The 23858-nt window shown below is 41.1% G+C and overlaps 2 protein-coding genes across 8 annotated transcripts in view; both read right to left on the bottom strand.

The window, feature by feature from the left end:
• Nucleotides 1-722: 722 nt before the first annotated feature.
• On the bottom strand, nt 723-8582 carry fam131a (family with sequence similarity 131 member A). Its single transcript, XM_041804180.1, has 5 exons — nt 8372-8582; nt 5289-5400; nt 5029-5211; nt 1793-1930; nt 723-1644 (listed from the first exon to the last, which is right to left on the bottom strand). The coding sequence occupies exons 2-5, from the start codon at nt 5377-5379 to the stop codon at nt 1100-1102; spliced, it is 957 nt and encodes a 318-aa protein (XP_041660114.1). The 5' UTR covers nt 5380-5400; nt 8372-8582; the 3' UTR covers nt 723-1099.
• A 6410-nt stretch (nt 8583-14992) lies between these two features.
• Nucleotides 14993-23858, bottom strand: part of LOC121519921 (eukaryotic translation initiation factor 4 gamma 1-like) — a 30682-nt gene continuing 21816 nt past the window's right edge. For all 7 annotated transcript variants that reach the window (XM_041803029.1, XM_041803031.1, XM_041803033.1 and 4 more), the window contains 10 exons: nt 23423-23796; nt 23162-23283; nt 22868-23040; nt 22625-22750; nt 21855-21936; nt 21650-21748; nt 20190-20333; nt 20004-20085; nt 19596-19736; nt 14993-16465 (listed from right to left, as the gene is read on the bottom strand). In XM_041803029.1, coding sequence (XP_041658963.1) covers nt 16284-16465; nt 19596-19736; nt 20004-20085; nt 20190-20333; nt 21650-21748; nt 21855-21936; nt 22625-22750; nt 22868-23040; nt 23162-23283; nt 23423-23796 — 1525 coding nt within the window. In that variant the 3' untranslated portion in view covers nt 14993-16283. The remainder of the gene's footprint in view (nt 16466-19595; nt 19737-20003; nt 20086-20189; nt 20334-21649; nt 21749-21854; nt 21937-22624; nt 22751-22867; nt 23041-23161; nt 23284-23422; nt 23797-23858) is intronic.

Raw genomic sequence — 23858 nt, 5'->3', positions numbered from 1 at the left:
TAATAATCTACAGCAGCAGTAGCCTGTCAGCTCAAGGGTTGCGCATGTGCACGTCATTTTGGCTTGTCACGGCTAAATAGTCTCTAATTGGCCTATCATGACATAACGTTTCTTCAAGTACCTTTTGAATTGTACTTTTCTGCTTTCTATGGGAGCTTTTCCACATGGATTGGAAATAAATTCAAGCAATGGATATATCAAACCATCTATCTGGTGTGTCAGGTTAGCTTTTTACTGCTGAGAGGGCTTTATGTTTAAAAATGTTGTGATCCCTCAGTTCTCAAACTACAGACATAAGGGACTGCACAATTACACACCCCACAAACCAATCACTGTGTCAGGAATTTCAACAGGCATCCCAGATAGTTGCAGTCAACCATATATTAGGTTGTAACCTAGTCTTGTTCTATTTTGGCTGAGAGACAAGCGCAGCGCATGGTAAAATAAGGTGAGCCTTCTATTTTCAGGATTCTTGGCCAGTGAGACACATATCTCAGGCAGGTGAGATGCAGCCTTCATAAAGGCGGCCTGAAAGCCCTGTCTGTTAACATGCACACCTAAATGTAAAATCGAGCTGTGACGCGGCTGTTACATAGCTGCCATGCACCCAGTCTGAAATGGCTTCTAGGGCTTCCATAAGTGTGTTTTCTTTTTGTGCTTGTCAAAGCTTAAAGAAAAATGACGCTCTTCTTTCAAAAAAATCATATTTATATATTCAGGACATTCAGACATTCAGTATCAAACATTGCCCGACCCACATGACACAGCATGACCCAGAGAAAAACATTACGAAATATCCATAGAAAAACAAACACAATAGCAACACATGACTCTTCACTAAAATGTACAAAATCTAGTTTGAACAACAGCTTTACATTCTGGTGAAACTCTCCAACATATTTAATGTTTACAGCAGCGATTAACAGTGGAGCGAGATCAGTGCATGAAAGGCCTGGAGGGAGGATGAGAGACAGAAGGCAGCGTGGAGAATAGATGATCAGAGGAGGAGGTGGAGACAGGATTATGGTGAGAGCTGAATAGATGATGTCATATCCAGAATCAACACAGACCCAAAGAGACATAAAGTTGGACAAACACATCACATCAAAAACTCTTTCTTCACCTCGTCTTCATCCCTCTCCTCCTCTTCCTCAAATGACGCCACTCCAGATGAAGCCCTATCCGAGAAGAAGCTCCTCGGGCTGCAATGCCACACCCGGACCTCATGAAACACGCTGCCTTCCTCTTCATCATCCTCTTCGTCCTCCTCTCCAGGAGACTCGGAGTGCGAAGTGGAATAGCAGGAGTCGAACCGGCTGCTCCTCGCTCGTGGCCTCCACTCTGGCTTGCTGTGGATGCAGACCTCGCTGCGGTGCTCCTGTAAAGGAGCCTGCTGCCCCTCAGGACCACCCAGCCTCCCTTCCTCTTCCTCTTCCTCCTCCTCCAGGAAGGGGCTTGTGCAGTCGCTGGGTAAAGTAGGTGAGTTGGTCTGCGATGAATGTGGGTCATTGTGAGAAACAGCCTCGTCGCAGAGCAGGCTGTCACAGCTGGGGCCCAGGGGGCTATCGCAGGGCGGGGCCGCCTCTCCGCCATCAACTTCAGACTGGCAGGGCGGCCCGGAGATAGGATTGGACATGGCGGCGTCTGAGGGAGGAGCAAAAAGTCAGAACACCTGGGGATGGATGGGTAATTGGGGCTGGGGTATGGAAAGATGAAGTGTTCTGTCAATGATGATGCTGAGATGAAGATGAGATGATTGAAATGAGAAGAAAATGGCAGCAACTGTTGATACCTGAGCTCTGACTGGAGATGGTGTGAGCTGGTCCGTTGGTGTGGGAATCCTCATCGTTGGAGTCATCCTCTTCATCATCATCCATAGACGCCCAGGCGCGTAGCTTCGCCTCGGCAATGGCAAACTGCTCAGCCACTCCTAGCAGAAGCATACATTTGATAGATTTATGCATAAAAACACTGCTCATACACTTCCACATTCATCTACTCATCGTGAGGCCTCAGCTTTGTTACACGACTCAGTGAAAAGGATGATAATCGCTTAATTTAAGCTCTTGTCAGGAAACTCCAGTTTGTGTTGTTTTTGGCAGCCAAAGCATTTCTCTTTGAAGTTTTTGTTGTCTGCATTTGTACAGAAGGATTTAAAATAAAAATCTTATGCTGCTATCTTGGACAGTCAAATCATATCTCTGATTAAAGTCTTTATGGTGGATTTTTTTAAATAGCTATTTGACAGTGTCTGGCACCTACCCCCGCAGCAGTCTCAGGCATTAAAAACACTGCTAAGAAATCAATCAATCAATCTTGCAGCAGATGGTCTCATTTTCTTTTTTAAGTTATACATCAACATCAGGATTAATCTCAGTCTGTTCCCTGCTATTATCTCTTCAGGATCACTTTAATTAATCTAACAGAGTGATAAATAGGAAATTATAATGCCAAAGTATTTTTTAAAAACAACTTCTACATTTAAAGTTCAAATAAACAAAATTGTTATGTGTCTTGTATTTTTGCACATATATTTGGGCATTTGGAGCTCTACCGACCCACAAAATGTGAAATAAGTCAACCCTGCTCTTTGTTCATGGTCCAGCTGAGGCCAAAAACAAAAAATCTGATGGACCAATTGGAATCTCATTTGCATTGAAAGGGACAGCTGCCTAAACTAACCCTTATTCTGACAAAGGCTATTTAGAGCAGGGATGTTCCAAGAAATAATATCCTATCCAGTTAAAAATAAATTACAACTGTGTTTATCCAACTTATCTTAAGTCAAGAAAACACATTCTGTAAACCAACTTCACATTGTAACGAGGCAAAGTTGGTTTACAGCATGTTAGCATTGCCAACCTTCAATCCTCTATGCTGGTTAACGTCTACATTCCTCTGCTGATTATCATCACACAACGCTTCTGGTGTATGGGAGTATAACCTCACACAGCCTACATACAATATTAACCCCATCTTCAAGATCAAAATAGTGCTAAACGCGAGATGCTATCAGCGCTATCAGTTGGCAGTTTAGTTTTTTAGTTTAATCAACTTGAAATTCTGCTGCAAACCACAAAAGGATCAGACTTAAATCATTTGGCCAGCTAATCTCACACATCACTAGTTTAGAGCTGGTTTATACAGGGTCAAAACCTCCTCTGGTTCTTTATCCATATTTAATTTGATCAAAAACACAGCACAGATGTTTAATTAGACCACAGAAGGAGTCTTAAAGAGATGAACAGGGGTATATGTCACTCTTAACAGCTGTACAGCATCCTGACTATTGCTGTTCCAACCACAAAACCCAGAGAAGTTTGTCTTCAGTGATTTCAGAAGCCATTAGCACTGATGTGGAAATGTTGTGTACGCTACAAAGATTTAAAATGTTTATTTAATTGTTAATTGTGTCAACAGTCTGTTAACAGCTGTTTTATCCACAAGCAATTAAGCCAGTGATATGGTTTCCTCTCAGGCTTTTTCAAGCACCAGAAAGATACCTTTGAAATATTGTACTCTATTTTTACCTTTCTAAATACTAGGGATGCCCTGATACCAGTATCAGTATCTGATATCAGTGCCTAGACCTAGCCAAGGTACCTGACTGCAAACCTCCCATTGCTGAATAGTCAAAAGGGGGGATGATGCGCATCTAGTGAAAATAAAATGAACTTTGGGAAAAAGCTAAAGCATACTAGGTTAATGCACACCACAGTTTATATATCTATTTCTAAAATGGATCTATACATGATGTAACCCCGGGTTAGACCTCTGACCTTTTTCTGTTTAACTTATGAAATCTAATGTAATGTTTAAAGTCTGGTTGTTTTGTGAATGTAACTGCCAGTCTTTGTTTATGAATGAAGTGGAAATAAACACATTTTTAACTGGAAATACATTGTTCCCGAAAATTACAGCACTTCTTCTGACAGAGATGGCGTCCTCACAGTCATGGTCTGTGAAAGGGGACATCTGAGATCTACGACCTGCAGCCAGACTGTCCTGTTCACTGTACCTATAGCCGCAAGTTACATTTTCAGATCATTACTTTTATAATTTCATTAGATCAGCAGGAAAAAAGCAATATGTCCAAGTTTACTGTGACAAAAACATAAAAAACAATGGGGGCCCCATTAACACCTATTTTAAGATGCTTCTTTTTACAGCTGAAAAAAACATCTTCACTACCTTGTCTTTATACCCCAGTTCAATCATTAACACAACAGGGATGATTTTTTAAGTAACTCATCTGTTTTTATTATTGTAAGGTAATGGCTTTGCACACAATTTTATAATTGAGGGTGTGGCATAGTCAACAAGGGGGTGCCTTGTAGCTGTTAGGAGGAAGGTTGGAGGCTCTAAGGCCTCTGTATGTTTATAGATTTATCAAATGTTAGTGTGACCACATCCCCAATATGGCGATCACCACTGTTAAGTTTTAAAAGACCTCTACAGAAATCAGTGGTTGACCTCACTAGGACTACGTCCATGTTTTATACAGCCTATGGTTTCTGCAGATGTTGGCTTATTGGTTGGTAAGATTAGCTCATAATCCTAACAGTCAGTTCATCTATTCGTTAAATTAAAAAGCAATAAAAATGCCCTCAATTGTTGAGACACTGATGTAAACAGAAAGAGAAAATGTATTACACAGTACGTGACGTATGATCACTCTGCACACTTCGTCCCTCCCTCCTCTCTCTCTCTTTTATTTAAACCAAGCCGATGTGGCCGGCACCAGCAGAGAGGATGAGTCACAGCGAAACAACAAGCGCTGTTGAACCATTGGTGGGCAGTAAAGTGTGCAGGGAGAGTGTCTAATAGGCTACCATCTGCTGCCAAGACAAGCCATCACCCAAGAGACACAGCGGTGGGCGGGGCGGGCCGCTGACATACAGGAGTTTTAGGGGATTAGATGGATGACAGAAGGTGGGAGACGATGCCAGAGCCTGACAAAGATAAGTCCAAGGATGCCCACATACAGCCGGTTAAACCAAACTGATAAAGGGGGCAAACAAGAAATACCTGCAGCAAAGCGGGCCTCCTTCTCTCCCTCACTCAGGTGGCTGTAGGAGCTGAAGTGGGAGTGGGCTGCTGGAGGTGGGTTTGTGGGTTTGGGCCAACCTTTCCACTCAATCAGGTGGGCGACACGACCCTGAGCCAGGGAGGTGGGCTTTGTGACATGATCCCTGACTGCCTGAGAGATACCTGTAGAAAAAGGGGATGGGGTCACTTGTGACCATAATTGAGATGAGTGAAAAAAATAAAGAATTAATTTTTTTTACCATTTAAAGATGATCTGGCAAGTGCTGCAAACTCCTGTATGCCAACACTTTTCCTCGAGTCTGCCGGAGATTTTCCTGACTTTGGAATCATTTCAGTCTCCTCGAATTTCACCTGCAATACAAATTAGGTTTTTAGCAAAAATCCTTTTATTATTGCACAGAATAAGTGAATATGCTCTTTTATTGTGCCACTCTGATCTGATCTGATCTGATCTGAGCAGGTGTACATGTCTGACTTTTAGTCAAAGTCACACTCGGTATAAGCCATTTACCAGACAAGTCAGGATAAACATCTTATTTTTCAAGATTCAATTCAAACAACTTTAATAATCCCTCAAGGGGTGATTGATGAAATACATAGTGACACAGACAGCAAGAACATGTTTAAGTAATAGCACATATGAGAAATGTGTAACAAATATAAGCTCAGAATTGCTTATAAAGAGTAAAAATATCTGCTAATGCAGAGGGGTTATTTACTTTATACTTACTACAAGCAGATTATACCTACTTTTTTCTTGTAATACCTTGAAACAAAATGCGTATCTAGACTTGTCTGCTGAATGTGGCTCACATTAAATGTGATGAGATATTTTGTCTTTAAATGGGATGAATAAACATGCTAAAAATTGCAATTTATCAGCCAAAGCTTTTTCTGTATTGCCATAAATAATGAATGTTTTCTGCTCAGATTTAAACCACACATTTTTGTCAGAAATATTCAAACTGTATTTGAATGAAAAGCTCATATTCAAATCTGGATCACAGGATAAACACACCAGCAAACCTAAGACATATGTGGCCTCAATTCTTAAATAAAAGCATCATCCAAAAGGAGAACCTAAACTGGTGTAAATCTTTTAAAAAGCATCATTTTTACCTCTATTTCATCCTCCATCTCTGTCTCCCTTCTCTCTCTACTCCTGGATCTCAGCCTCATTGTGTTCATGCAGAGATGTTGTCACGGCGAAGCGAACCAGCACAACTACAAGTCAGTGCCTGGGATGACTCGTTTAAACCAGCAGGCAGACGAGCAAACAGCTATGCCCTACATTTACAGCACAGATGCTAAAGCCATGGTAAGCCGTTCAACTCGGTTTGAATGGTTGGCGCTGAGGGAGTTGAGGGCAGTGCTGACTGCCTCTCTGTGTAGACATATGGCGCGTGACCAGCTCTGGTAAGCAGCTCCAGACAGGCCTGCTCACCCCCAAAGCTGCTGATCCCTATTAAAAGTGATAGTGCTACCTAACTAACTCCACATCCAGAATAAATACAGGGACAGCACTTTGTGGGTCAGCTGAATTTGTGCCTGCAGAATACAAGAGCAGCTGTGACTGTGTTTTTATTTTAAAAGATAGTCTTTCAACACAGCGGGGAAAACACAACACCCTGGGCAAGTGCATGACTTGACAGATATCCCTAAGAAGATTGGCTCCCAAAGCGGCTAAAAGAGAAGGAGGAGAGGCTCCTGACTCAAAGGCTTAAAAGGTAAAGTCAAAAATGACAGCTAATTTATGTCAGTGGCACACGTGCAGGCTGTGGTATGAGGGTCTAAATGGCTCTGGGTTACGTTGGACGATCATCTAAGGTGAGCTGCTTTGCAGAGCACACCTGTCCACACTGCAGATGTCACTCATGCTTAGTAGATAAACATGCCTACTGCTCAGCATGAGGAGACTCACAAATATGCCAGCAAAATAAGCCTTACAAAAACAAAATCACACCAGCTCTCATACAAATTTGCAGCATTCGTTAAAGGTAAAACCATGCGTGTGTACTACTGACTGGCTCACAAATTTAAAAAAAAAAAGAAAAATCATATTCCCTGGCACAAAGGATTTCCAATACAGATGCTCATTTCCATCATACTCACAAAACTAAAAACAAATATGAAGCAGACAGAGCATTTTTTTTCTTCTCTTCCTCAGATTAATCATCCGGTGACCGCTCACGCTTATCTTGTGACCCAAAGGACGGGTCACGACCCGTAGGTTGAGAGCCACCGCTGTAAGCAGTATGTAGGTCACATCACTGATCTTTGGTTTAAATCTGTGATCTCTGCTCATCTGCTCAAGCAGATACATGTTGGAGTGATTAAAGACAGATCAATGAGATGATGACAACACAAACTTTTTTTTGTGAATGACTGATTATTTCAGACAGTTTTAGAGCAAAAATGTCTCCAGTGGCCTATGCTCATTTGTGTGATCTTCTGCTTTAAACTGAGTTATCAGGGAATTAAACATGTCATTTACAGACCTCCCTTTAACAATTTGATGAATATTTTCACTTTTTTACTCTTATGACATACTGTTTTTATAATGAGATGCAAATTAATTGATGATGAAAAGTGTTTTTTTTTTTTTTAGATTTTTTGGAAAAATTACCATTTTCATAGCAGAGCACTTTCCCACATGTAGAGCTGCTTCTTGTGTTTTGAAAGTCACACTTCCTCGTTTTGACTGACAGCTCTCTTCAGCTCACACATGCTTTCAACTGGCGTTCATCCTGTTAACAACAGCACGTGCAGCCATTGTAGGCCTAAATAAGTTGCTTGAAGGCCTTTTAAATGACGAATTGTGTTGTCTGCAGATGCAGGCTGGTGTCCATCTGACTGAGGACTAAACACGCCTGGCAGAGCCGCCGTCTGAAATCCTCGGAGGAACGATGTGACTTCCAGGGCCAACAAGTGGGATCGAGTTAAGCCAGTTTGCCCGCAGCCAAACATCTGCAGCTCACTGTGAGCATGAATGAAGTGAGCTGCAGGGCTGATGTATTTTTCTCATTTTCTGTTTTTTGAATTCAAGCTGCAGAAGCGACACGCTGGCGGTTGAATAACATATCACCCCGCCATTGATGTGTGCAGGCCTGTAGCCTGCAATTACGGGGAAAATAATACGCAGAGTCGCGGATGCAGCAGCGGGTCTCCTGGCAACCTCTGAAGTCTCCATCTGCATACCAATAGCTCCATACCTGCAGCGGATAAACACCGAAAGCTCCCTGCCCTTCTTATCCTTCTTCTCAGCTCTAAATGCGCTCGTGTACTTATTACTATCCCCCAACAACGACCTATCGGTACATACCTGTAAGTGGGACCGCGGCGGCTCATGATAATGCGCTTAATTGTCTCCAATCCGATCAACAGATGACACCGGGCGCTTCGTCCTCCCGCTGCAGCCTCTGCAGCACAGCATCAACGCCACGCAGCCTGCGGAGACATCTTCTCAACTCCAGCATCAGGTCTCCAGCACAGACCAGACGCACCTTGTTGATCGGTATATGGGTTACATAGGCTGTCCAAATGTCTCCCGAAAGCGAGCGTCATCAGCGCAAGGCGGTGTCACATCCTATCTCACACCCGCTCCTCCTCTTCCTCCCCCTCCGCATGAAGATCAAGAAACAGAAACCTGCTGCAGCTCCGCTCTGAAAGCACTGCAGCTCATTTTTGGAAAAACTTGTTTCCAATTCAGTCTGCAAAATCAAGATTTACACTTTTGACGCAGAGTCAAACAGATGTGAGCAAGTGAGACCACTGTTAAAAATGAACTGTGCTGGCATGGCATTAACTTAAGACACAGAGCTAGAGCCTAATGACAGTTATATGCCTCTGCACAGTTTCAAATGCTGGGAATAAGAGTAAAGTAGTGGGTCAGAATTAGGCCTAATGATCTTGACCTTTGACTTCCAAAATCTAATCAAGGCGTCCTTGACAATAAGTAGACAAATGTGCAAAGTTTGAAGAAAATCCTACAAAGCATTTTGTGATACTGGGTTTGCAATGTATGCCTGAGATGCCAATGACCTTTACCTTTGGCCTATGGCCTCCAAAATCTATTTAATTCATCCTTGAATCTTAATGGACTTGTGTACAAAGTTTCAAGAAAATCCCATTAAGCACTCTAGACTTAGCACAAAAAGTAAGTAAGCATTTGGTTGATTGTTTTTTGTAACAATGCTTCTTGGCATTGTTTTGCCACACTGTTTGGAACATGCATTAGTGGGATGAGCAGCAGAGCTGAGTATGTTGGTTGCACCCATAAAAAATGTCAGAATCTTCCCTGCCAATGCCAAACAGCTTATTCGGCCATTGACACTTGTTTGTCCTTAGAAGATGACATCCCAAGAAGACCGTTTCCTCACCCTGTCAGCACTTAGGAACAGTAGGATGTCCTCTAACGATTTACAGTCAAAGTTTGCAGGACTATATTTCCAACAGACATTCTGGAAAAGACTGCTTGCAGCCAATCTCCAGTCACATAGAGCTGCCAAAAGGCCTGCCCTTCACAGTGAGGCCCATTTGCGCTGGTGTCCGCAACACATGCACTGGAACCTGAACATGTGGAGGAGCATTGGCAGTTGGATCAGGGAGTGAAAAGTGTGGAGAAGATGCAGAAAATGCTATGCAGATAGCTGCACTGATAGAGTAACATCAGTGTGACAGTGTGATGGTGTGGGGTGGTATCTCCCTCACACAAAAGACAAGGCTTGTCATCATTGGATGCAATCTCAATGCAGAGAGATATCATGTGGTAAGTCCATATCTCCACAGATCGGGTTAGAGAATACCTCCAGAATTTGGGAGTGGAGAGAATTTAATTGCCTGCCTGCAGTCCTGACCTCAACCACACTGAACACCTGCGGGATCAGCTTGGGCGTACTGTTTATTCCAGCATGACTGACACAACCAAATTGGCTGACTTGTGACAAATGCTGGTTGAAGAATGACATCCCACAGCAGTGTGGGACCAGGCTGGTGACCAGCATGAGGAGGAGGTGCCTGGCTGTTGTAGCTGTCTCTGGTTCTTCTACACGCTACTGAGGCTCCTGTTTGTTGATAATAAATTGTTAAATTGCCAATGTCTTGTTTCTTTAGACTTCATTCATCCAATCCACAGAATGACAACAAACAAGTTATTGGGAAAATAAGCTGTTTGCCTTTGGCAGGGAAGATTTAACACATTTCTCATAGGCACAATCCACATACTGAGCTCTGCTGCTCATCCCACAAATGCATGTTCCTTGCAAATGTGACACCATTTAAAGGGGAAATAAAACAGGCTTTCCCACAGTAAAAGAATTATTGCCAAGAAGCATTGCACTGGACAGCTCAGAAAGGGAAAGTAGGGCTGTGCTCAGGGTGGTCTCAGCAGGGATAGAGTAATACTGACCTGGACTGGGTATGTCATTGTGGTAGGAAGACACTGAGGAACTCCTTTACCCAACCAACATGCCACTGAGGATGAGGCAGAGCTCAGAGGTAGTCAAGAGCTCTTTAGTGGCAAGGCACCCAGTGAGATGCTGAAGGCTTCAGACATCGTTGGGCTGTCTTGGCTTGACTGTGGTCCCTATTTTTTTTAAAAAGGGGACAAGAAGGTGTAAGTCAACTATCAGGTTATCAAAGTAGTCAACCTCCCAAAGTGCTGGATAAGTCTAAATGTGTTTTGTTGACCTGCAGAAGGCTTACAATTATACCTCACCAGTCCCTGTATGACTAAAGAGAGAAGCTGTATGCACCTACTGTGGCAGAAGTCATACGTATTCTGGTGAATGTTGGCCTCCACTTGTGTTGTCTCTGATGCCATTCATGATTTCAATGGACAGGATTTTAAGGTGCAACATTCCAGTTTGTGGACCTCAGAATTTTAGCACTGCTTTTTGCAGATGATGCGGTTCTGTTGGCTTCTCAAAGCTGTTTGCAGTTCAGTAAAGTGCATCAGATAGGGGCCAGAATCTCCAAGTCCGTGGCCATGGTTTTCTGCCAGAAAACAATGAAATGTGAAACTCATTCTCAAAAGGTCCAAGAAGAACCTAGAAAGAGCTCGGGTTCTCACTCCCATGTCCAGGTAAAACAGCTTGCAAGGTTGACAGATAATTGGTGCAGCATTAGCAGTGATGCAGGCATTGTATTGGACCATTATAAAGAAGGAGCCCAGCTGTAGCAGCAACGCTCTTATTTACAAATCAATCTACATTCCTACCCTCACCTATAGTCATGAACTTTGGGTCCAAGAAGAACCTAGAAAGAGCTCGGGTTCTCACTCCCATGTCCAGGTAAAACAGCTTGCAAGGTTGACAGATAATTGGTGCAGCATTAGCAGTGATGCAGGCATTGTATTGGACCATTATAAAGAAGGAGCCCAGCTGTAGCAGCAACGATCTTATTTACAAATCAATCTACATTCCTACCCTCACCTATAGTCATGAACTTTGGGTAGTTGATAGAAAAGGCCAGAATAAGTTTGCTTTGCAGGGGGTTGGGCACAGATTTAGAGACAGAGCAAGGAGCTCAATAATTGGAGGGAGCTGGGAGTAGAGCCACTACTCCTTCCCATCAAAAGGAGCCAGCTGTGGTGGCTCAGGCGCCCGGTTAGGATGCCAACTGGGAGTACCCAAGGTATACTCAGAGCAGCTGGAGAGACTGAATACTGTATCTGGCCCGGGAACACCTCAGAATACCCAGGAAGAGCTGCTGGGAAGAGGGATGTCTGGGCCAACTTGCTGTGTCTGCTGATCCACCCTGATAAGCAGAACAAACTGGTTGGATGGGACAGATATGCACACTGCTGTAGTTAATGCATGTAACAGGGACTCCTTGGTGACCAAGCTCACACATGTACATGTAAACTGCTATGATATAGCCTTAAAGGAGACAGAAATCAAGCTTTTCTGTGTTACCACTACTATATCTGCAGAATTGAAAACTTGCTTTACATCACTGCAGGAAAAATAATTATTTTGGTATAAAGGAAACATGGAGTTGATAGCCTGTTGTGACTGAATGAATTAAACTGTGATCAGCAACCACACAAGGTATGTCTATCAAATACTGCTCTTATGTGGATAAAGCCACCTGGTTCACCATCACACCAAGTATTATATATTAAAGGTCAGGTATTCACGTACAACTGCTGCAAGTTTCCGATAAGTGACATCTTTAGTTCACTGCTAGCTTCTGACTGAAGTGCATGTGTATTTGCTAAGGCGTCAGAAAAGGTTTAGCTTAAAAGTTGAGCAACACATTAACTTAAAATCTTTGCTGAAAAATCAATCTCTCGTGAATGGCACAGCAGATTTAGTGAAGGCAGAGAGGATGTCCAAGACCATCTGGGTGCCAATTCATATGAAAATTGAACAAATTGCACTAATTGTTTGAGATCATCAATGACTCAGCATAACAATGATAGCAGAAATGTTCTCCATTGATAAAGAGACAGTTCAGCGAATTTTGCATTAAAAATTTGTACATAATGAAAGTGTGTGCCAAAGTTGCCCCAAACCTTCTGACTACTGACCAAAAGGACAAACTCAAGCAAATTTGTGGAGATGTTTAGGAACAAAAGGAAGGAAACCCAGATCTTTTAGGAGTGACTACAAGTGATGAAACTTGAATCTTCCAGAGACAAAACATCAGTTATTGCATTCAAAAACACCATCATCACCAAGGATGAAGAAAGCACAACAGAGCAAGTCCAAAGTCAAGACCATGTTGTTTTCTGTGATATTAAGGGTATAACTTTGGAGGAGTGGGTTCCAGAAGTGTCAACAGTGAATCAACACGCTAACAAACAGATTCTGTAAAAACTGCGAGGAAAATTCTGAAGAAAGAGACCACAATTGTGGAAAAACCTTTTCATTCTCCATCAAGACTATGACCCTGCTCTCCGTAAAGCATTTTCTGTCCCAAAAACAAATCAGTGTTTGATCACCCTCCCTGTTCACCTGATCTAGCACTGTGTGAGCTTTTCCTTTTTCCTAAGATCAACTCTGTGCTGAAGAAACACAAACAAAGGTTCAGAAACAACTGTCCAAAGAAGACATACTGGACATGGCGTGTTGATGCAGCAGGGGAGTATATACAGTTGCAAGAAAAAGTACGTGAATGCTTTAGGATTTTTTGGATTTCTGCATAAATTGCTCATAAAATATGTTCTGATCTTCATTTAAGTCACAACAATAGACAAACACAGTCTGCTTAAACTAATACTGCACAAAAATGATATGTTTTCATGTTTATTGAACAAAACATGTAAACATTCACAGTGCAGGGTGAAAAAAGTGTGTGAACCTTTGGATTTAATAACTGGTTGACCCTCCTTTGGCAGCAATAACCTCAACCAAACGTTTCCTGTAGTTGTAGATCAGACCTGCACAACAGTCAGGAGGAATTCTGGACCATTCCTCTTTACAAAATCATTTCAGTTCAGCAATATTCTTGGGATGTCTGGTGTGAATCGCTCTCTTGAGGTTATGCCACAGCATCTCAATCAGGTTGAGGTCAGGACTCTGACTGGTGACTGGGCCACTCCAGATGGTGTATTTTCTTCTGTTGAAGCCATTCTGTTGTTGATTTACTTCTATGCTTTGGGTCATTGTCCTGTTGCATCACCCATCCTCTGTTGAGCTTCAGTTGGAGGACAGATGGTCTTAAGTTTTCCTGCAAAATGTCTTGATAAACATGGGAATTAATTTTTCTGTCATTGACAGCAATCCGTCCAGGCCCTGAGGCAGCAAAGCAGCCCCAAACCATGATGGCCCCTCCACCATGCTTCACAGTTGGGATGAGGTTTTGATGTTGGCGTGCTGTGCCTTTTTTTCTCCACACATAGCGTTGTGTGTTCCTTCCAAACAACTCAATTTTGGTTTCATCTGCCCACAGAATATTTTGCCAGTAGTACTGTGGAACATCCAGGTGCTCTTTTGCAAACTTCAAACATGCAGCAATGTTTTTTCTTTTGGACGGCAGAGGCTTCCTCTGCGGTGTCCTCCCATGAACTCCATTCTTGTTTAATGTTTTACTTATTGTAGATTTGTCAACACAAATGTTAGCATGTACCAGAGATTTCTGTAAGTCTTTAGCTGACACTCTAGGATTCTTCTTCACCTCATTGAGCATTCTGCGCTGTGCTCTTGCAGTCATCTTTACAGGAAGACCACGCCTAGGGAGAGTAGCAACAGTGCTGAACTTTCTCCATTTGTAGACTGTCTACTGTGGACACATGAACATCAAGGCTTTTAGAGATACTTTTGTAACCCTTTCCAGCTTCATGCAAGACAACAATTCTTCATCGTAGGTCTTCTGAGAGCTCTTGTGTGAGGCATGGTTCACATCAGGCAATGCTTCTTAAGAAGAGCAAACTCAAAACTGGTGTGTGTTTTATATAGGGCAGGGCAGCTTTAATCAACACATCCAATCTCATCACATTGATTGGACTCCAGCTTGTCTGACTCCTGGCTCCAATTAGCTCTTGGAGAAGTCATTAGCCTAGGGGTTCACATACTTTTTCCACCCTGCACTGTGAATGTTTACATGGTTTGTTCAATAAAAACATGAAAACATATCATTTTTTGTGCGGTATTAGTTTAAGCAGACTGTTTGTCTATTGTTGTGACTTAGATGAAGCTCAGAGCACATTTTATGAGCAATTTATGCAGAAATCCAAGAAATCCCAAAGGGTTCACACACTTTTCTTGCAACTGTAGAAGAAGAAAGAGACTGGTTAAGTGTTTATGTTCAATAAAACTGTATAACAGCATTAGTCTCCTTTGTTTAATAGCCATACCTTGTCTTATTGTGAAATGGTGGCATAGTGGATAGTACCTAGTGTCCTAAAATAATCTCTAAATTTTTTTTTTCATAAGAAAAACAAAAGTGACACCATGACATCAGATAGATTTAAAACACACTTATGGAAAACTCTCCTCAGCAACTTCGTAAGTCTTTTATTTGCAATGCTCCGTTACCTCATCTTTCCAGTTTCCGATGCAAAAGAAGCGATAATTTCTTAAATAAAGAAAGCAAAAAAAAAAATATTTACAAAATTCCAATACAACTAATAATAATAATAATCAATGGATAATCTAAAGCACCTCTCTGCATCTGGACAACCGCGGCTTCTGTTGGAAAAGGACACTGCAATTACATCAGCAATTTATCATTTCTGAAAAATAAAACTGAAGACAAAAAAAACTTTTTTTGTAATTATCATCATTATATATTTACAGAATGCTCCTGAAATAAGTTTCCACTTGAAGCAGAAAAGGCTTTCGGATCATTTCTGTTTAGTTTTTTTTTCCTTTTTTTCCTTTAACTTTATATATTTCATCAAGTCAATTTTCTGTAGATTTCAAGTTTTAATGGTGATTGGGTCATTAAGTGTCCTCTACAACAGCTCAGGTTTAAGTATAGAAGAGGTAAAGATGAAGAGTCAGTCAGTGTGGCTCACTACTGGGGATGGGAGAGGATGGCTTAGAGGAAGCATTAAGACCACCCCCAAGTAGTCGAATCATAGGTCAGCATCAGTCCTCCATGTTTCTGCCTCCGAGTTCATGATGGAGAAACAGGAAGAAAAAAATAGACCAACTATGCTTTAAAAACTCCATCCATCAATCAAGATTAGTTCATGAACATTAGTCTATCAACATTTTGTCCACTGTTATCATTAATAGAAACACACTTCAGTCATGCTGCGCACTCCAGAAAGGGACAAAGACAAGAGCTGAGTTTGGATTGAACACACATGATGATACCCACATATCAGGGAACCCATTCCACCACACACAACCTGCGTTCTGTTCTTGCACATCACATGATGGTAGGCATTTTAAGAAACCAGAATTAAGCAGACGGTTGCTTTTTTGTGTTATTGTGACCAAAAAAATAAAAAGGTTTTTGTAGTGATGTGGCATATTTCACACCTCGTTAGCAAGCAATCCTGCTCAATCAGTTTTCAAGTTTATTTGATGAGGACACTTGCTGTGAGAAGCAGGTGGGGGAAATAATGAGGAAGTAAAAGAGGGAGGGGAGAGAGAAATGATTGTTTTCTGAGTCCATCCCTCTAAGAAAAGAAAACATAATAAAGATTTATCCTCATTGAGGATTGATTTGAGTCTGCCTCTGGCAATATTGTCTCTGTGAATCTCTGCAGTCACCCGCAGAGCCCCCGCCTTGCCACTGGGGGGCCGCAGCTTCAAGTCCAGTCTTTTTTTTTTTTTTATCTATTCCTTGTCGGACTCCTCCTCAGCCTCGCGGAGCCAGGTAAAGAAGGCGGTGACTGATTTCAAGGCCACACCTTTGCCTGTTTGCTCAGCAGGGTCTTTGCTGGACTCCCATTTGTAGAAGGCCTCCTCTTTAATGACGTCCTCGTCGTACAAGGCGTCAAAGAACATCCGCAGCAAGTCTACAGGGAAACGATACAGAAGGATCAATAGTGAACAAGCTTCATTAATATAAACATTTAGCTCTGAATTTTAGTTCAAGGTATTGTTAACTAAGGTCATTAATGGGGGAAACTAACAAAAACTGCACAATAATCAAAATGGAGTTGAAACAAAATGGGTCTTTGATTTATAAAAGGTGGAAGGGGACTAAATTTTAACCCTGCCACCCACTTATTCTAACAAGATAGACCAACTTAAAGTCAGACCCAAAACAAGGACAGGTGGGAGTCACTAGATTAAGGGTAGGTGAAATTAAAAAAAGATGTTGTTGGTGATGATGATGTGGACTTCCTGGCACACAACCAAACTGAACTGAGCAACAACCTGCTCGCTATATAAACTCCCAGACTAGCTGATTATTAACAGCTAACAGCTGTAACAGCACCAAGTTTTCTAACAAGCTGGGTGAGCTCTGACCAGGTTTCTGTGAAGGAAATCAACATCTAATGAACACCCTAGCTGTTCATAATATTTTATTAAGTGTCCTTCAAGCGATGCAAGAGGAGTATGTTTTAGTGTACATGCTTTCTGCGTGCAAAATTTTGCACTTGCGATTGACCAAAATTTTTGAAAGGTAGACGACAGCTGCACTGTTCAAATACAAATTAGAGCCAAGGGTCTGGTTGCATTCAAGGTTGTTCAAAGGCAGAAAGTCTCTTTACTTCCTTATCCAGGCTTTTCCTCTAGTTTTTCAAAAACTGTCTCAAAGCTGGAAGAACCATAAACCTCCGATCAATGGCACTTTATCTGGTGTGTGTAAAATATAAATATGCATTTCAAACAAATCTTTCATTTGTATTTCTGCAATTTTATGCTTCAGGTTTTACCACTGTTCCCTCTAAGGGGTTTTACTGCTTAAATGTGCACTGATCTCCACCTCTCTGCGCAGAAGAAATAATAGTTGCGCATGCAAATATCCCAGATGAGTTTTCGCTGTTTATTTTTCTAATACACGCTGTGATCAAAGGCGCATTAATGCATAGGCTAGCTGGTACTGTAGCCTAGGGTTTCTACCTCCATGAGGGCCTCATACGCGAGAGATGAAAAGTGTGGCTACCACATAATGCAACAGCCAACACACCGATGGCAGGGTCTGATACTGACAGCCGCTGAATACGGATGGATTCAAGCCATGGAGGGTATCTCAGTGAGGCACTTAAGTGAGTTGAATTTATCAGCATCATTTGATAAGTGCCATGTTGCAGGAAATACTAAAGATTTACTGTATATTGATAACTGATCAAAACCATCATAAAATCTCTTAAATCCTAATAACTGATCAGCAGGGCAGTGAGAAACAAAGGCCAACAGGAGCCAGGAATAGAAAACTTCTACAGGAGTTAAAAAGACTTCAGCTGAAGAGAGTAAAGCTGTAAATTTCTCTGTTTTTATCATTTTATTTATTACAGTAATAAGAGTTAAAACGGCTGATGACATCTTTGCCACGTGTTAACTTAATTTAACACATTCAAATAATCTATTATTTAAATAAACAATTATGAATAATTTTTAACATTAAATGGATGTCTATTTTTATGTAAATACAGTGCTTATAAAAATGAATCTGGCTAAAATGATCTACAATGATACCAGGGAAGAGTTGGATCTCCTATAATGGATCTATTACAAAAGGATTTAAGCCCTGATGTTTCTAACAGTGTGATTACTCTGTAATGGGCTGTTAAATTTGTGCAGGTAGAAGTCTTTTAGGAGACCTGGCTGTGATTAGGTTGATAAAGCATGAGAAGAGAGCATGTGTTTTGTCTCATCCATCATTAAGCTTCCTGCCTACTTTTACATTTCAAAGGATTGTAAATCCTTTAAAATGTAAACCTTGATTACATTGAACAGGATTTCCAGACATCAAAATTGTGGCTAGCTAAAACTGAGAGTGGCTTGTGAATTGAATGAATGAATGGTGAAATTCATGACTTGAACAGGGATTATTAATCATTATAATTACAGCCACTTGTGATGTTATTTGGGGTTGGATAGGTGATGCCATGGCGCTGCCATGTGGATGTAGTTAACGCGTCAGAAGTTGCCCACAGCTGATGAAGTAGGTGCTCAGGGGAGTCAAATGTCTGCTCAGGAGTTTTGAAAATTAGAGGGAACATTGGGTTTTACCCCTTGAATTTAATTAAAAATGATGTGTCAAAACTCCCTTGATTCATGCACTAGGCTTAAAATGTGTGAGATAAGTTGTTCCGTTCTTATAAGCATTTAAATAAGTTCATCACAATTCTGATACTTTCTCAATAAAATATAGCGTCATCGATGATGGACAGTACTGAAAAGCTCCAAAATTTAAGATCTTCAGTCATATTTTCAATCAAAAGATACTTTAAAGAGACTGGTCACTGTCTAGAAACAAGAAATCACCAATATTGGTTGCTTAGGACTTCTGTTTTTGTTGTACTGATATCAAACCAGTATCAATATTATTTAATTTTATTAGTTTTGTAAAAAGTTCAAAAAATTTGTCATTGGAAAACCTTTCATCTTCATTACTTTCTGTGACAGTGAAACACACATATCAAGTCTCTCTTTGAGGCTCTCTGGTTGTTCTTCCATCTGCAAAGATTCTCTTAAGCCTCTGACTGAAGTTAGCTTTGCTGAGTACTTTACCTTAACCTTTTTTGTTTTGTTGCCTTATTTCATGAGCTTGTTTTTCAATAACATTTTAAACTTTAAGAATCTAAATCTTTTCTCATGGGTTAAAATGAAACTGGGATGAATAAAAACTGTACATAGACATTTTGACCCCTTCAGTGAGGCATTGCTGACCTCTAGTGGTGACTAGAACCTCCCTAGATGGGAGATGCTTGGTTTAGACAGTGGGGATGTTTTAGGAAAAAATAAGCAAAGTAATGCAAGCTTGTGCGCAGTAAATTCACAAGTAACATAAATAAAAACTAAATAAATCACTTAAATACAAAAAGCCACATACATGGCTGTTAAATCAACAGCACACCTAATTTAAAAATTATGAGCTGCACCTAATTAAGCATCTACTACAGGGCTACCGCATCATAAGCTTTTATTTTTAACTCTGACAGCATTAAGAGAGATCAACAGCAGGACACTCACTCGCTGGCTGCTCCATGTGCACCATCAGAGCCTGCAGAGCGTACAGAGCCTGCAGCTCTTTCTGCTCATCACACAAGTATCTCTGCAGCAGACTGGCCCTCTGGCCTATCTGCTTCGCATCCACCCGGTACGGGTTGTCACCTGGAACAAAAAGTAAAAAAGCGTTCAGACAAACCATGAAGGAGATAAACATCTTGTCACACTGAAGAATTTAACTCAAGGGCAACAAGATCAATCACATGAAATGAGTGTTCAGGATCATGTCAACACAGCTGCACATGAGCAAAGGGACTATATTTCTGAATAATAATTCATACAGGAGTGACTAACAGATAAAGACAGAATCATTTCAGCTAACAATAGACACTCATTGCTTTTTATCATCATTCTCAATTAAGTTATACTTACATATGATGGCAGACTGACACACTGATGTCATCAACGCTCGTACAAACTGGTTGGAAGTGCTTTGCTCTTCGTCCAAGTTAGCCTGAGAAAACACAAAGCAAAGTTTTAAATAATAAGAAACACTCTGCAATGTATTTCCATTTTAAAAATCTGCTGTGAAAAAAATACCCCAGAGCTGCAACTCACCTCCACCCAGTCTCTGATGCGCTCGTTGTTGGCTTTGTCCTGCAGGAGCCGGTCCAGCTTATTGCTGAGCTCGTCTCCACTCAGGACCTTCTTCTTACCAGCTTCCTTTGACTCCACCTCCTCTCCTGTAGTGAACTCTACTTTCTAAATTACAACACAACACACAAAGATAAGCAATGTTACTCTTGTAAGTGATCAATTTATGCATTTCATATTTATGTTTTGTAAACAAATTGGGAAAAAAAAATTCTACAAAAGTGAAGTGATGTTCGATGGCATAGAGGGGCATGTGGTGATGGGGGTAGTAATATAAAATGCATTTTCTCTAATAATCAAAGCATTAGAAGTTTCACTAGCATAGTAGTTTCAAGAGAAAGAGAGTATGTTGCCATCACTGCAGTCTTATTTTCACCAACTAAAACTATGACTTAAAATGTTTGTCAACAGCCTTTTTTCCAAGACAAAAACTAGACTAAGACTAATAAAAATAGATCTGTGATGACTAAAACTGACCAACACTAAGTCTAGTTTTTGTCAAAATGACTAAAACTAGACTAAACTGTAATGCAGTTTTCATCAGACATTCAATATCCATGACGTTCCACTGTGGGTAAATCTTTCAAAAAAAACCCCAAAAAACAAAAACAACGCAACTGTAGCTATTCTGCCTCTCAGTTGTAGAAAGCAGGGACCCCAGGTTTAACAGAGTGCAGAGAACACACTACCATGATTTGGTAGTAGATTTAGGCAAGAAAATAAATGCTTGAACTAAACGTAAAGATTAAAACATGAGGACTTTTAATGGACTAAAACTAGATGAAAATGTTTGGAGTTTTGGGTTTCCGTCAACTAAAACTACACTAAAAATAAAAATAGCTGCCAAAATTAACTCTGCATCACTGCACAAAGACATTCTCCAGTACTAAATGGTTGTCAACCGATTGGTACACGATTGGCAGAAATATATTGGCTTTATTTTTCATTTAAAACAAGAAACTACCAAATACTGGTGCCATGGTACTTATATTGATTTATCCACATGTAGTAAAAACAAAGTATAAAAATCTGCTGTGTAGCTAATTTTTATTTTCCTGATGTTACAGTTGAACACACTGAGATTCCTCTATTTTGCTGAGCTTGTCTCTTACTCTTTCTTTAAAATGTTCCACAATAGAGCCTTGATGTGAAATGTCATATTCAGTAAGTGTGAATTTACATGTGGTCTGCATATTTGCTAGTTTCTAGTGAGCTATGTATTATCTTTAATTCTAAACATAAGGATAATACACAATTTTCTGCAAGAGGAAGTACATAGTTATTTAAGCCCAAAAACCACTAGGAGATTTTACCAAGCCAGAGACTGCTCTTAAAAGATACCCTTTCAAACTGGTATCAAAGTAAAGATTGTTTGTTTCATTTGTTCTTTATTTTAGTGTCTACTACAGCTGCATCCTACAGACCTGCTCAGTGACAAACTTGTTGACGTCTTCATCCTCTGGCAAGAATTCACTCCAACTCAGGCCAGCGTCCGTCCACATGGCCCCGACCTTCTTAGTAGTCTGATAAATAAAAAATAGAATTCTTATTACACAAGCAAGTGTAAGATGATGAAGAGGAAATGTATTAAGATTGTGTTTATAATATAATACTATAATAAGAACGTACCATTCCTTTGCAGAGTAACTTGAGGATCTGTACCAGCAGCACGCCGGCCTTCCCAAGAGGCACAAGAGGCTTCGAGATCTCCCTGAATACAGTTACATTAGTGTTAGACTTTCTACTTATTTCTAACAGATGATTGAACAACATGTGTATTCAAACTCTTAGCAACACCTAAATGACACAAGGTAGGTGTGCATGCATGTATACTTCATCCTAGACCTTTTTGAATGCATACTGTTGACTTGTTCTAATTTCAATGGACTTAAAATACATTTCCTTATTTGAAATAGTTTTCTCAGGGGTGTTCAGATTACAGCTCACAGGCAAAATATGGCTCATGGTCCATTTTTTAATTGGCCTTCAGCAAATTATGAAAAATAAAATGAAACACGGCCCGCACTGGAACATGAAGCTTTTGTTTGGCTGAATTGTACTTATTAGTTTCAACACTAGGTGCTGCTGCTCTGCTACTTCTGTGAACAAACAATTTAACTACGTTTCAACATGTGATTTACAAAAACATATCCTGCTTATTATCCTTGAGCACAAACTGTACTAGTAAGTCTTTTTTCAGCTAAGTGCAATTTGCTTGTTTTGATTCTGATTTTTTTTTTTTTAAGGCCGTTTCTAGTTCAAACTTAGAAAAAAGATGATCAAAGACTAAACGCATACAGTATGAAAAAAAGAGATAAAGGTTTAAGCTTTTAGTTTCTGCAAGAATTTAATCCAAGGGAAGTTTGGAAAATTATTAATGGTTCATCACTTCAACTGACCTGAAGAGCTGTCCCATAGGAATGCCCCCCTCATGGAGCATGGGGTTGATAAGTTCGGCCAGGTAGAGCCAGATGTGAGGTATATCTATGGCCGTGTCTTCTGCCGCCTCCAGGGTCTCCTCAAGCCTACAGTCCAAAAAAACACAGCAATCAATCCCACTTTAACCACACAGCTTATTCTCAACTAAATCTATCAGTACAGTGAAACGTAACAGCTTCGTTTCTTCTTTTATAAATGCTCACCCTTTGTAGTACTGCGCTGGGGGCAATGACCCTGCCTTAACAAGCTGGTGAAGCAGCAGGCCCATGTGCTCTCTTGCGATAGTGCTGCGCTCGAGCGTTGACTCCACGCAGTTCCGCACAAACACAAAGAGCAGCGAGGCACTGTTGAGTTCTGCCACGCACTGCATCGCCTCCTACATCGCCAAAGGAAGAAGACAGACAATGCAGACCATTAGAGCTATTTCACATTCGACGCATTTGCTGCTAAGCCTGATGATGTGTGTATTTACTCTGTAGCATGAGTCATGTTTGTACCTTCAAGTCATTGATGTGGAGGTATTCTTCGATGATGGCTTTCGACTTCTTCTCAACCTCCTCCTCGGTCATAGAAGGCTTCTGAGGAGCGGGAGGAGGAGTGGGGGCGCTCTCACGTTTAGCTGAGAAGAGAAGTGAAGTGAAATTAAACATTCGTTGCAGCCTCATCATTTTGGTGGAGCTCATACCAATAAACAATCCTCCAGAACATCTTGCATTATATCTACACTGCTTTGTTTTTCTGCTGTATGGGCGTTTTACCTGTAAGATCTTTGCTTGGAACCCTGTCCCGGCTTCCTCTGTCTTTGCTGCCCTGGTCTTTGCTTCCTCTTTCCCTGCTCCCTCTATCCCTGCTGCCTCTGTCTCTGCTGCCTCTGTCTCTGCTGCCTCTGTCTCTGCTGCCTCTGTCCCTATCGTCGGTCATGCTGGCAACGCGCCGCACAGCCTCATTCGTAGCTCGGCTTTCTCCTCCTCTCCCGCCACGATCCTGCGACTCTCTGCTGAAGCTTCTCTTAGTGATTTGGTTCTGGCCACTCCTGTCATCACGTCCTTCCCGTCCCTCGAAGCGATCATAGCGATCCCTGTCGCGATCGCCTCTGTCTCTTTCATTGCCACGCTCACGACTGGAGCTTGACCTGAAAATTACAATCAGGAGACCAAAGGTCAGAAGTATCCAAATACTGTGAAATCATGTGCA

The sequence above is a fragment of the Cheilinus undulatus genome, linkage group 13 (assembly GCF_018320785.1).
Source record: "Cheilinus undulatus linkage group 13, ASM1832078v1, whole genome shotgun sequence".
NCBI classification, from domain to species: Eukaryota; Metazoa; Chordata; class Actinopteri; order Labriformes; family Labridae; genus Cheilinus; species Cheilinus undulatus.
This window is presented reverse-complemented; position numbering and strand designations above follow the sequence as displayed.

Coding starts and splice junctions, on each gene's coding strand:
- fam131a (XM_041804180.1), bottom strand. CDS start 5,379: ATGATTCCAAAGTCAGGAAAATCTCCGGCAGACTCGAGGAAAAGTGTT. Junction 5,212..5,288: donor TGCCAGATCATCTTTAAATG/GTAAAAAAAATT, acceptor CTTTTTCTACAG/GTATCTCTCAGGCAGTCAGG. Junction 1,645..1,792: donor CATCTCCAGTCAGAGCTCAG/GTATCAACAGTT, acceptor CTCCTCCCTCAG/ACGCCGCCATGTCCAATCCT.